General features: G+C 37.6%; 1 protein-coding gene across 5 annotated transcripts in view; it reads right to left on the reverse strand.

Annotated features, from left to right (window-relative positions):
* Positions 1 to 13,193, reverse strand: part of EHBP1 (EH domain binding protein 1) — a 345,468-nt gene that overhangs the window by 102,593 nt on the left and 229,682 nt on the right. For all 5 annotated transcript variants that reach the window (XM_087436678.1, XM_087436679.1, XM_014791477.2 and 2 more), the window contains exons 11-13: positions 7,443 to 7,621; positions 6,774 to 6,822; positions 1,286 to 2,188 (exon numbers count right to left, since the gene is read on the reverse strand). In XM_087436678.1, coding sequence (XP_087292804.1) covers positions 1,286 to 2,188; positions 6,774 to 6,822; positions 7,443 to 7,621 — 1,131 coding nt within the window. The remainder of the gene's footprint in view (positions 1 to 1,285; positions 2,189 to 6,773; positions 6,823 to 7,442; positions 7,622 to 13,193) is intronic.

The following is a 13,193-nucleotide window of genomic DNA, read 5'->3' on the forward strand; positions in this document are numbered from 1 at the left end:
CTGTATTCAATCTGTTGAGATATCACAAACCACGTAGCCTGCAGAAATGCCACTGTACACTTGTGAGAGAATGAAAGTGAAAAAGGTAAATAATGTTCTAGTATTATTATGAAAATAGTTTCAACTTTGGAAGCTCTCTGAAAGAGTCCTGGAGAGCCTCAGAGCTCCCTAGACCATACTTTGAAAACCGCTGCTGTAACATAGTGCTTTTGACAGCACAGAGGACAACACTATGTGGAAAAACTGGAACACCAACAACCCTAAATCAACAAGTGACTCAGAAGAATTGAATTCTAAATTCTAACTCTAAATTGATTATCCTTAATCTATTTTACTTAAGATCTCCTTTTTATGTACACATAAGAGTGTTTTATGATTAAAAAATCTGTACATCTAAATAAGTCTAAAAGAACTCTTTCAATAGGTATGAAAGAATAATTCTATGTGATAAGAAAACCATATATCATAATTTATTGGCAATGTTTTTCTTTGTGGTATAAAAATTAATGGTATATCTTATAATTGATGGTACCATAGATTCAATTAAATACAGTAAATACTGTAAGGTCAAATCTGCACCATATTCTCCTCATGGGGAGAAATTTGCATGTAACTGGGATTTTTAACCATAAGTAACCATGGGACTGAAAATACCAATTACAATGCAACTAAAATATTTGAAGAAAATGCTTTAAATGGGAAATATTTAATTTGGCATTATACATTTTCTTTTTCTTTTTTTTTTTTATTATTATTTTATTATTTATTTTTCCCCCAAAGCCCCAGTAGATAGTTCTATGTCATAGCTGCACATCCTTCTAGTTGCTGTATGTGGGACGCGGCCTCAGCATGGCCAGAGAAGCGGTGCGTCGGCGCACGCTGGGGATCCAAACCCGGGCCGCCAGCAGCGGAGCGCGCGCACCCAACTGCTAAGCCATGGGGCCAGCCCTACATTTTCATAATAATATTCTTACCAAATGGGAATACTGAAATATCTTTGACTTATTCTTACAGTAAAATATTGTTTTTATAGGTTAATAATATTTTGATTTGTAAAGTTGACATTTTTTATCCTTCAATCTTGAAAGTGGGATTTATTTGTAGGCTTAAAATATTATCTTAACTTTCAATGACGAGCAGGTGTATTTCAGGTTTTTCTATAATAGGAAATTATACTTCACTTTTAATCATTTGTAACAGTTTAAAGTGTCTATGAATACAAAAAGAAACAAAAAATAGAGTAACCATTTACTAAATATACGTATTTTCTTTTTAACTCACTTACCTGGACTGTTTTTGCAGAATGATCTGTATGATTTAAAGTGGTTCTATCAGCATCTGGATCAGACTCTGTCTGCCTCAGGGAAGTACGTTTTTTTTTCGCAAGGTCTGCATCTCTATTGTATGAGTATCCAAGTTTAGAAGTGGGAGATAAACTTGTTTTCTTGATAGGTGATTCAGGATCTGATCTGCATTCTAAGGGTCTGGAATTGTCTAATTTTTCTTGCTCCAAGTTACTACTGATGTCTAGAGTCTGAAGCTTCTGCTCATCTGCCTCCTCACAAATAAAGGGTGGAGACACATCCTTCTTCTTATCACTAACACATAAGTCACTTAATTCTAAAGTCTCAGCTTTCAATAGTCTCTTCTTGCCTAATAAAACTTGTGCATGGCTTGAATCTGTATTGTAACATATTCCAGGGTCATCGGATCCTGAAGTCCTTCCAGAGCTCTGCTGGGACTTTTGGGGTTCTGTGTCACTTTTAGTCCTGCGACAGTAAGGGGAGGCTGTGCTTGGACTAAGATGATCATCAGGAGTCTGATGTTCACTTTCTGACTCTCCAACACCACTATCATTTACAAATACAGAGTCGTCTTGTGATAAGAAGTCTACCACTCCACCGGTAGGCTGCTGTAGTTCAGGTTCCCGTTTCAGATCACTAAGCTCTGCATAGAATTTTTCCTGATCAACAGAACTGTTTGTATCTGTTTCATAGTTTCCAACTTTATATGTGCTTTTACTGCTGTTTTCCTCTATCTGAACAACATTTAGCTCTTGGCCACTGAAATGTGCTCTTATTTGATAGAGATAAGTCATAACAGTCAGTTTGTCAGGAATTGCTAATAAAACCATATCAGAAGGTTCCAATAACCGGGAAATTCCTATGCTGGCAAATCCATCATATGCCTTCAAAGGAAGGAAAAACAAAAGATATATTGAATAGTTCAGACAATCCATACATTTTAAAAACAGCAAAATAAAGATGTTAACTAGACTTATTATGGTGATCATTTTGCAATGTTTACAAATATTGAATCATTACGTTGTACACCAAACAAATATAATGCTATATGTCAATTATACCTCAGCAAAAAAAAAAGTTAAGAAAATAAATAAATAAAATTGTTACTATAAAAAAACCAGCAAAATTTTAATGGATTGTTGTTATTGTTCTTAGAGAGTACATTATGTTTCTGGCATTACGGCACATAAGCAGAACAAAATTCCAAGTCAGAAATTTGTAAAAGTACGGTAGATGGAAGAGAAAAGAATTTTCTCAATTAATAACAATTGAAATGTTCTTTTCAAATAAAGAAAATAAGCAAAAGTGAGAGTTAAAAAAAATCTTAGAATCGATATTTAAGATAAGGAACTAAGGTATAAAGGAACATTAATTCATCTGGAGCTTTATCATTCCTATCAACCTCTCTCTTCGATGGTCATGTAATTGCAGTAATTTGTGAAGAAAAAGTACAGCTAGATATCTCAAAAGAACTAACTCCTAGATTACCTGGTATAAAATACAAGTAAGTGCTATTTAACCCTAGAAACATAGAAACATTTTTTAAATGCCCAATTAAGATTGATTTTCATAATGATAAGAGTGACTTCATTTTCACTTCATCCATTTTGGAAAGAATGAAATGTTTTGAGTAGCACAACCTAGTTGAGAATGTGAGGTTGCATTGTATTATTTTTGTTAGCCTTTAAATGACTGTGGCACATCAGGTTTTTCTAGTTTTGAAGAATCAAAGCTGTTTCTCAATTTACAATTAATTATTACTACCCTGAACTAACCCTTGAAAACAGCATTGTGTTGCTAGGAAGCATTAAAAATATGGCTAAAGGTTTAGATAAACTCTTGGAAAAAGTAAAGACCCTCTAGTTATATTCTCACTTTGAGATATAAACTGTCTCGTCTTTGTAACAACCTAGATGTAGGATCCTAACTCAAAGTTTTTCTTAAAAGAAAAGTTAGAAATTATGCAACAATTTAGAAGGAATCAGTCTTTTGCAGTTACATGTTAAAGTGCATTGCTACCTTTGAATTTAACCCTTGTCTCATATGCTTCCTGCAGTTAACGAATGTTGTGGAATGAGTGAAAAAGAAAATGAAAAAGAAATTGCAATATTAAAACCTCTTCAATTTTCAAAGCACCATGCTTCATAATATAGGTAACTCAAAATATTTAGTCCAGAGAATGGCTCAGTTGGTGTGCATGTTTAGGCCTGTTTGTTATTTTACAAGTTTTAGGAAGGTTAAAGTCATTTTCCTCCTCATGTACCCTGACAACCTGATTGACAGACATCAATTGCAGACCATCAGGAAAAGCACCACAGGCAGTATTCTAAACATTTCCCAATTATCTAAAACACTGACATATTGGTTAAGATCAGATGTCACAGGTAAATACCATTTTTACTCAGCACTTTTTACAGACCTGGGAAAATGATTAGCTTCCTTGTGGGGAATCTCCTGCTGGTGTTTTGCTTCACGTAGCAATTCATTTTATGCACACTAATTGCAATAAAAAACATTTAAAAATAAACCAGGTTTCTTGTAAGTGAGGTCAAGACTTTATAAAGGAATTTTCCCATAGGTTAACCTCTTCTGCTATGGTCAATCACCTACTGTCTTTTTAGCTGTTTGTATGTGGAGAAAAAAAGAAGTCTTTCAAAGGAAATTGTCTTATTCATTTCCAGATGTAATTTAATTGGTAAGGAGGAGTTACTACCAGTTATGTTATGCATCTGCATGGAACTTAAGACATAGGCATTGTTTCTCGTGCTGCTTTAAATCCAATCAAGGGCAGACAGGGTTATCAGGAAGAAGTGTGTGAAGCCAGAAATAAACCTGCAGGTAGCAACTGATACTCAATGCAGATATCAGGTAAGAAGCTGCAAAGTGATGAAAAGGAAAGACTACATAACAACAATTATTTATTGAATTGTGCAATGAATAAGATCATCTAAATAAAAATCCTTTCAAAAAGCCATGATTATCTGCCCTGGAAGATCTAATTGAGAAAACATTTTAATGGGATATTCTTATCTATGTAATAATATATAAATCCAAGGTATGCTCATTATTAAGTTCCTAAAAAAATAACTTAAAGAAGTATGACTTAAGCCTTAATGAGCTTTCCCATACTCTTTAAAAATATATAGCTACGTAAAATCAGCAATGTTTCCTTTTTAAAATTTCAAACAGTAACTTGAAAGCTTCACTTTATAAAATTAATAATGGTTTACTTTATAAAGCTTTTATCAGCATTTAAATTAGCTTAATATTTTATTCAAATGCAACAAAATGCAGGTAAAGAACTGTCATATCTAAAGATAGAATTTAATTGATGGAAAACAAGGCATTTCACTTTTATAGACACAAGCTCTCCAAAATTATACAAGAAATAATTCATGAGAATGACTTAATTTGTAGCATGCCCACCATAAAGGCAATTTCTTTTTTTTTTTTTTAATTTTTATTTATTTATTTATTTTTTTTCCCCAAAGCTCCAGTAGATAGTTGTATGTCATAGTTGCACAGCCTTCTAGTTGCTCTATGTGGGACACAGCCTCAGCATGGCCGGAGAAGTGGTGCGTCGGCGCACGCCCGGGATCCGAACCCAGGCTGCCAGCAGCAGACCGCGAGCACTTAACCGCTAAGCCACAGGGCCGGCCCAAGGCAATTTCTATGAAGAAAATTACACTGATTTTTTAAGATTACCTTTTCTGGTGGCATATTTCAATTCAAAAATTGACAGTTTTAAAATGTATTTCTCTAGGGCCAGCATCATGCAGTTGCAAAGAAACACGAGTTTTTGTGTGTGTGTATGTGTGAGGAAGATTAGCCCTTAGCTAACATTTGTTGCCAATCCTTTTCTTTTTTGTTGAGGAAGACTGGCTCCGGGCTAACATCCGTGCCCATCTTCCTCTACTTTATATGGGACGCCACCACAGCATGGCTTGATAGGCGGTGCATATGTCTCCGCCCAGGATCCAAACCCACGAACCCTGCGCCGCCAAAGTGGAGCTCGCAAACTTAACGACTACGCCACAGGGTTGGTCTTGAAACGAGTTTTTTAATGGCAATATAAATTTTTCGTTTTAGAGAGCAACGAAAGTAAAAAATTGTTTTGATTTAAATTCTCATTTGCTAATTGAACTTCTATCAAGATTCCCTTTATAGACTTTTTATCACTGGTGGTTTTAATTATCTAATTTAAAGTACATTAAAAACTTTAGTCTAGACCAGAGATTATTAACCACTTGGTCCCATGAATCCTTTTGGCAATGAACCCCTTCTCAGAATAATATTTTACACGTATAAAATATATAACAAAAGAAACCAATTATTTTGAAAAATAAAACTATGAAAATATTAGTAAAACTGAATTTGAGAAACAGTAATATACGTGCTTTTTATGAATGTATAAACTACTGTAATTTTGAAGAAGTGATGGGCTTAAAAGGTATTTGTAGGTATTTACAACCATAACGTGATATGAAAATATCTGAGATTCTAAAGGTGACAAAGTCTCAGGCATAGCTAATACTACAGTGGTTTGTTACCTAAATTCATAATTGAAGGAAACGCTAAATTTCAGTTAAAGAATTGAGATAATAAAATAAATTTTTTTCCCTAGCTATGTTCAAGGACGCCCTGAATTCTATCCACGGCTCCCAGGTTAAGAACTCCCGTTCTCAAGACAACAATACATTTCATTAACTTTTCAGTTGAAGAATTCAATTCAGTGCAAAAAACACTGAGTACCTACTGTGTGTTGAGTTAAGTGCTTCCCTCCTTTTTCATGTCATGGTGCACAGAGAAAACTGTAATATTGTACTGCGCACTGGGGTAAATACTTAAGTCAGCCTGCAGCTACAGTCAGCTGGCCCAGGGCAGCTCCAGCAAGTCAGCCCTGCACGGCTACCCTGAAGGCTGAAGGGTGAAAGGATCAATATCCCCCATACACCAACTGGAAAGCTCTTATCTCAACATATTAATTAATTATGTGGAAAAAACTGTAAAGTTTACCAGAAAATTTTTAAAAAATGGAAAAAGAACCAATGTTCATATCTTTTTGCTTCTAGGAATATATCCATTCTTTCCTGCATACCCATTAGGCTCCTACCTTCATCCCCTCCCGACAGATTTTTCTAAACTCACAACAGTTTATGGCACAACAGTTTTGGGTGCACTTTTTAAAAGCTAAATCTTGAATAAAAGCAATTTGCTTTAACAAATATTTAACAGTTAATGAAGTTCATACACATATTATAATCTGATGCCAATCTGGCACTTGTGATCTTTAAAGGCCACGACAAACTACAGTAAACCATGCATCCTATTTGAACTGCAGGCAGCAGACAACCTTCTGTGAGCCGCAGTTATGACCTCACAGAACAACTTTACTTTCCCCAAATTAATAAAAGCCCGCAGAGAAGCCAAAATTGAAACTACGTGCTTTTTTTCTTTGGCAATTCTTACCTTTTTGTTGTTCTCTTTAATATCTTGAGGATTCAGAGACTTGTAGTCACTGAGGGAGAAAATGGCACGGTAGGTACATACAGTATTTGATAAAAATAGCTGTTTTTAAAACAAACTGAATCTAAAAATTTGCCATTCAATAATACCAAAGAGTAACTAGCAATTTCAGAGCAATTTAATCAACAAAACTAATAGCGTGGAAAATTAACAAAATAAATAAATAAATAAAAACAGTGATTACATGTTTCCTTGCATGAAGCTTTCCACCTAAAAGAGAAGTTAAGGCAGGGGGCCAGAGACTAGCCTTGACAACCAAATTTACCAGGAGGTAATCCCTTGTTGTCAGTGTATAAAGAGCTACAGGCTTATTTGTCTCATCTCATTTTAACACTAACACAATTTTCACAATAATTTGCAGTCAGTTCTTTGTATGAGATTAAGGAGAAATTTTTTTTTTTTTAAAACAGAAAAGATTGTTTTTAGGCATCAACAAGGAAGAACTTTTCTTTCTAGCATACATTTCTTCTCTCAAAAAACAAGAGGTATGGGTAATAAAAAAAGAAATATAAAGTCAAATATTTCAGGACGTGTTAAATTATTTTACGTTTTTGTAAAACCTGTCTATTATTTACAAAATATTTATAGGGAATGGAAAATGTTTCTACTTACATTAAATCTGGCCTAAAGTGGTGTAATATTGCACAAAAAGATAAACCATTTCTCCACGATGTAGTAAAATTGGTGATTTTCACTCCCCGGTAGTTTTTTGTAACTTCTTTGCACCATACAAGCAATGACTGACTAGCATTTGGCTTTCGCCCCAAAATAGGACTTGGTATAGGACTCGGCTAGAAAAGAGGAAAAGAGGAAAACATTAAAATAATTTAGTGAAAGATGAAAATTAACGTTAATTGACCTAACTAGATCATTTCATCAACACTTTGATGTCAGTTTAAGTCCTTCAAGACTGCCAATTCAAGACAACTGTAATCTCCATGAAGAGACATGACTCTGAAGTTATCATCTTCAGTTTTAGCCTACGGCATTTGCCTGACAAGGATGGAGACAGGCAAGACTTTAAACCTATACATAAGAATAGGCCAAGGGCTATACTGATGGAAACATTAGTATTTAAACACTTAAGGCTGCATATCTGGGTAACTCACATGCCCTAAAAAATTTTACCCAAATGCAATCATGTACAAATATAGTTTCTTTTTGACTAGATTAAAAATAATGTTTTGTTTTGTTTTGTTTTTGGTGAGGAAGATCAGCCCTGAGCTAATATCTGCTGCCAATCCTCCTCTTTTTGCAGAGGAAGATTGGCCCTGAGCTAACATCCATGCCCATCTTCCTCCATTTTATATGTGGGATGCCTGCCATAGCATGGGTTGATAAGTAGTGCATAGGTCCACACCCGGGATCCAAACCTGCAAATCCCAGGCCACCAAAGCGAAGTGCGCAAACTTAACCACTATGCCACCGGGCTGGCCCCCAAAATAATGTATTTTGAAGTCTAACTGTAGCACAAATTGTTAGTAGTGGAGAGATCAAAATCACAGTCGGTTTTTTAAAATACAGTAATCATATGCATTTTAGATAGCACAATGATAATCATATTCAAACATACTTCTTATACAAATTTAATGATGGCAAAACATTTAGAGTTATTAACAACAGTAAGGTGTTGGTAGCAACAGCACATAACAGTACGTAATTTGGATTTGCTCAAAATATCTTCTAATTATCACTGATAGCTACTTGTGAACATTAGGTCAGTTGGGGGGTGTGTAGGTGTGTGTGCGTGTGTGTGTATGTTTTAAATCTTAAGTATATACTTGGTTTTCCCCTTGTTCATATACTTAAAACAACAATGATGACAACAAAACTAAGACTACATAATAAGATTTTTATGCTAAACTTTCATTCTTAAAATCATGTCATTTTCTTTTACTGAGTAACAACCACATTTTGCGATGGTAACTTTAGACACTGATGCAAATGAAAACTATAAAGAAAACTACTGGGGGGGCGGAGTCAAGATGGCGGCGTAGGCAGACTCTGAACTCACCTCCTCCCGTGGACACAGCCAATTTACAACTACTCGTGGAAAAATTACCCCTGAGACAGAACTGAAAACTGGATAAGAGGAACTCCTGCAACAACGGACAATCCTAACTGGGGTAGAAGAGGCAGAGACTCCCTTCCGGAGAGGAAAAACGCCGCCTTCACAAGCCGCCAGCGTCACGGCCGCCGGGAGCAGCTCACAGGTACGCAGCCTCCCTGGAGGCGCGGGGCCCTGAGCCGAGGCGCCCCGGTGTGGGCCTTTTGCGGACCCAGCAGAATTGAGACCAGCAGCATAATATCTGACTTTGCCTGCTACTAAAGCATTGGGTAGCACCCCCAGAAAACCCGGTTCACAAAGAAACTAAAACTGGCTCTTAAAGGGCCCGTGCACAAACTCACCTGTTCCAGAAAGCATCCTAAAATCACCAGAAAGAAAGGTGCACAGTGCTTCGGTGACAAGAGACTCACCTAATAGGCCCTGAGTGCATCTCGGTGAGGGGTGAGACCTCTCCAGGGACTGGGACATTGGCGGCGGCCATTGTGGTGGCCTGGTGTGGGCGTGCTGACACAGACGCCATTGGAGTTCTCCCTGAGACCTGCTAGCCCAGGGTCTGCTCCACCCACTAGAGCACCGATTTAATCCAGCTCAGCCAGGGCAGGCAGCCCACCCTAGAGACTAGCCCCACCCAACAACAAGCCCTCAGGCAACGTGTGGGCCTGCATAGATTGGTGACTGGATTCTCTGCAGCCTGGCAACTGAGCTGACTTGAGCGGGGCAGGGTGTGCACAAGGAGCGGGTGGAGAGTGTGGGGCGGTGGCAGAGTGTGTGGGGCTCCCGCCGTGGAGAGACTGGGTCCACTTGGGGAGGTGCGGGGACTCACACGGGGCAGGACTGTGTTGACTGTGTGTGTGGACCTGTGGGCGGCAGGGCTTCTCAGCCACAGAAGACTTGTACTTCTCAAAGACCCACATAGGAGGTTTGCTCCACCTTCCAAAACCTGAAACAATTGGGTGCTCCTGTGCCTGAGGCCAGCCCCACCCAGCTGCAATCCTCAGAGAGCTGACAAGAGACCTAATAGGCTAGAGGCTTACAGCAATTGTAAGGCCCTGAGCCTAACAACCTGCCACGGTGGGGGCCTACTCACTTAAAAGAAATACTGCAACACAAATGTGGTATTAGAACTTGCAGCCAACTGTGCTGGGGCTCCCCACAGCTGATAAAGAGACTGAAGGGCCCACAACAACTACAAGCAGCTGAGCATTACAACAGCTGGCCAGGAGCATAACTCAGCCTCCCTGGGAGCCTACAGGGAGAGCAAACAGGCCACAGCAGAAGGATATACATAGCCCACATAGGGGTCACCCCTGGAACATTGAGAACTGAGGGAAGCACACTGGAAGCCTCCTAAGCCATCACTTACATAAGGTCACCTATCCAAGAGCAGGAGACGTAGCTGACCTACCTAATACGTAGACACAAGCACAGGAGAAGAGGCAAAAAAAAGAGGCAAAAGAATACATTCCAAGTAAGGGAACAGGACAAAACCCCAGAAAAGGAACTTAGTGAAACAGAAATGAGCAACCTACCCGACAGAGAGTTCAAACTAAGAGTGTTAAGGATGCTCACTGATCTGGGGAGAAGAATAGATGGACTCAGTGAGAATGTCAACAAAGAAATGGAAGATATAAAAAAGAACCAATCAGAAATGAAGAATACAATACTGGAAATGAAAAACTCATTAGAGGGACTCAAAAGCAGAGTAGAGGATACAGAAGAACGGATCTGTGAGCTGGAAGAAAGACTAGAAGAAATTACCCAAGTTGAACAGGTAAAAGAGAAAAGAATTAAAAAGAGTGAGGACAGTCTAAGGGACCTCTGGGACAACATCAAGCGCACTAACATCCGTGTTATAGGTGTCCCGGAAGGAGAAGAGCGAGACAAGGGGGCAGAGAATCTATTTCAAGAAGTAATAGATGAAAACTTCCCTAACCTAAGGAAGGAAACAGACATCCAGGTACAGGAGGCACAGAGAGCCCCAAACAAGATAAACCCAAAGAGGCCCACACCAAGACACATCATAATCAAAATGTCCAGAATTAAAGATAAAGAGAGAATCCTAAAAGCCGCAAGAGAATGTCAAGTTACATACAAAGGAAACCCCATAAGGCTATCAGCTGACTTCTCAGCAGAAACCTTACAGGCTAGAAGAGAATGGCATGATATATTTAAAGTGCTAAAAGGAAAAAACTTACAGCCAAGAATACTCTACCCAGCAAGGTTATCGTTCAAAATGGAAGGAGAGATCAAAATTTTCCCAGATAAGCAAAAATTAAAGGAGTTTGTCACCAAGAAACCAGTGTTACAAGAAATGTTAAAGGGACTGATTTAAGGGGAAAAGAGAAGACCACAAATAGGAAAAATTATCTATTTCCACGATTAGAACGTAATGGATACAAATGCACAAAAAAGAGGTTGGATATGATATTAAAACATAAAAGGAGGGAGGAGGGTAGTTAAAGAGTACAGCTTTCAGACAGAGGTCAAACTAAAGTGACCATCAATTCTGTATAGAAGAAGTAAGGAACAGAGAAGGACTACTAAAACACTGAGAAAAAAAAAGTTAAAAAATGGCAGTAAGTACATACTTATCAATAGCTACTTTAAATGTCAATGGACTAAATGCTCCAATTAAAAGGCAGAGGGTGGCTGACTGGATGAAACAACAAGACCCATATATATGCTGCATACAAGAGACACACTTCAGACCTAAAGACACTCACAAACTGAAAGTGAAGGGATGGAAAAAGATACTCCACGCAAATGGCAATGAAAAGAAAGCTGGGGTAGCAGTACTCATATCAGACAAAATAGACTTTAAAACAAAAACTGTAAAACGAGACAAAGAAGGGGATTACATAATGATCATGGGAACAATCCAACAAGAGGATATAACACTTATAAATATCTACGCACCCAATGTAGGTGCACCTAAATATATAAAGCAATTATTAACAGACATAAAAACAGAAATAGACAGTAACACAATAATAGTAGGGGACTTTAACACTCCACTTACACCAACGGATAGATCATCCAAACAGAAGATCAATAAGGAAACATTGGCCTTAAACGACACACTAGAACACATGGACCTAGTAGATATATACAGAGCATTCCATCCAAAAACCGAAGAATACACGTTCTTTTCAAATGCACATGGAACGTTCTCCAGGATTGATCACATATTAGGCCACAAAACAAGTCTCCATAAATTTAAGAAGATTGAAATAATACCAAGCATCTTTTCTGACCACAAAGGTATGAAACTAGAAATCAACTATAGGAAGAAAATCAGAAAAGCCACAAATACATGGAGATTAAACAAAATGCTACTGAACAACGACTGGGTTAATGAAGAAATCAAAGAAGAAATCAAAAAATACCTGGAGACAAACGAAAATGAAAATACGACATGCCAGAATTTATGAGATACAGCAAAAGCGGTTCTAAGAGGGAAGTTTATAGCAATACAGGCCTATCTCAACAAACAAGAAAAATCTCAAATAAACAATCTAACAATGCACCTAAAGGAACTGGAAAAAGAAGAACAAACAAAGCCCAAAATCAGTAGAAGAAGGGAAATAAAAAAAATCAGAGCAGAAAAAAATGAAATAGAGACCAAAAAAACAAAAGAAAAAAATAATAAAACAAAAAGCTGATTCTTTGTAAAGATCAACAAAATAGACAAACCTTTAGCTAGACTCACCAAGAAAAAAAGAGAGAAGGCACAAATAAGTAAAATCAGAAATGAAAGAGGAGAGGTTACAACAGACACCTCAGAAATACAAAAGATTATAAGAGAATACTATGAAAAACTATATGCCAAGGAATTCGACAATCTGGAAGAAATGGATAAATTCTTAGAATCATACAACCTTCCAAAACTGGATCAAGAAGAAGTAGAGAATTTGAATAGACCAATCACCAGTGAGGAGATCGAAACAGTAATCAAAAACCTCCCCAAAAATAAAAGTCCAGGACCAGACGGCTTCCCTGGTGAATTCTACCAAACATTCAAAGAAGACTTAATACCTATCCTTCTCAAACTCTTCCAAAAAATTGAGGAGGGGGAAGCTCCTAACTCATTCTCTGAAGCTGACATTACCCTGATACCAAAACCAGACAAGGACAACACAAAAAAGAAAATTACAGGCCAATATCACTGATGAACATCGATGCGAAAATCCTCAACAAAATACTAGCAAATCGCATACAACAATACGTTAAAAAGATTATACACCATGATCAAGTGGGATTTATTCCAGGTATGCAGGGATGGTTTAACATTCGCA

The sequence above is a fragment of the Ceratotherium simum genome, chromosome 11 (genome assembly GCF_057802395.1).
Source record: "Ceratotherium simum simum isolate JZ-2026a chromosome 11, ASM5780239v1, whole genome shotgun sequence".
Classification (NCBI taxonomy): Eukaryota; Metazoa; Chordata; class Mammalia; order Perissodactyla; family Rhinocerotidae; genus Ceratotherium; species Ceratotherium simum.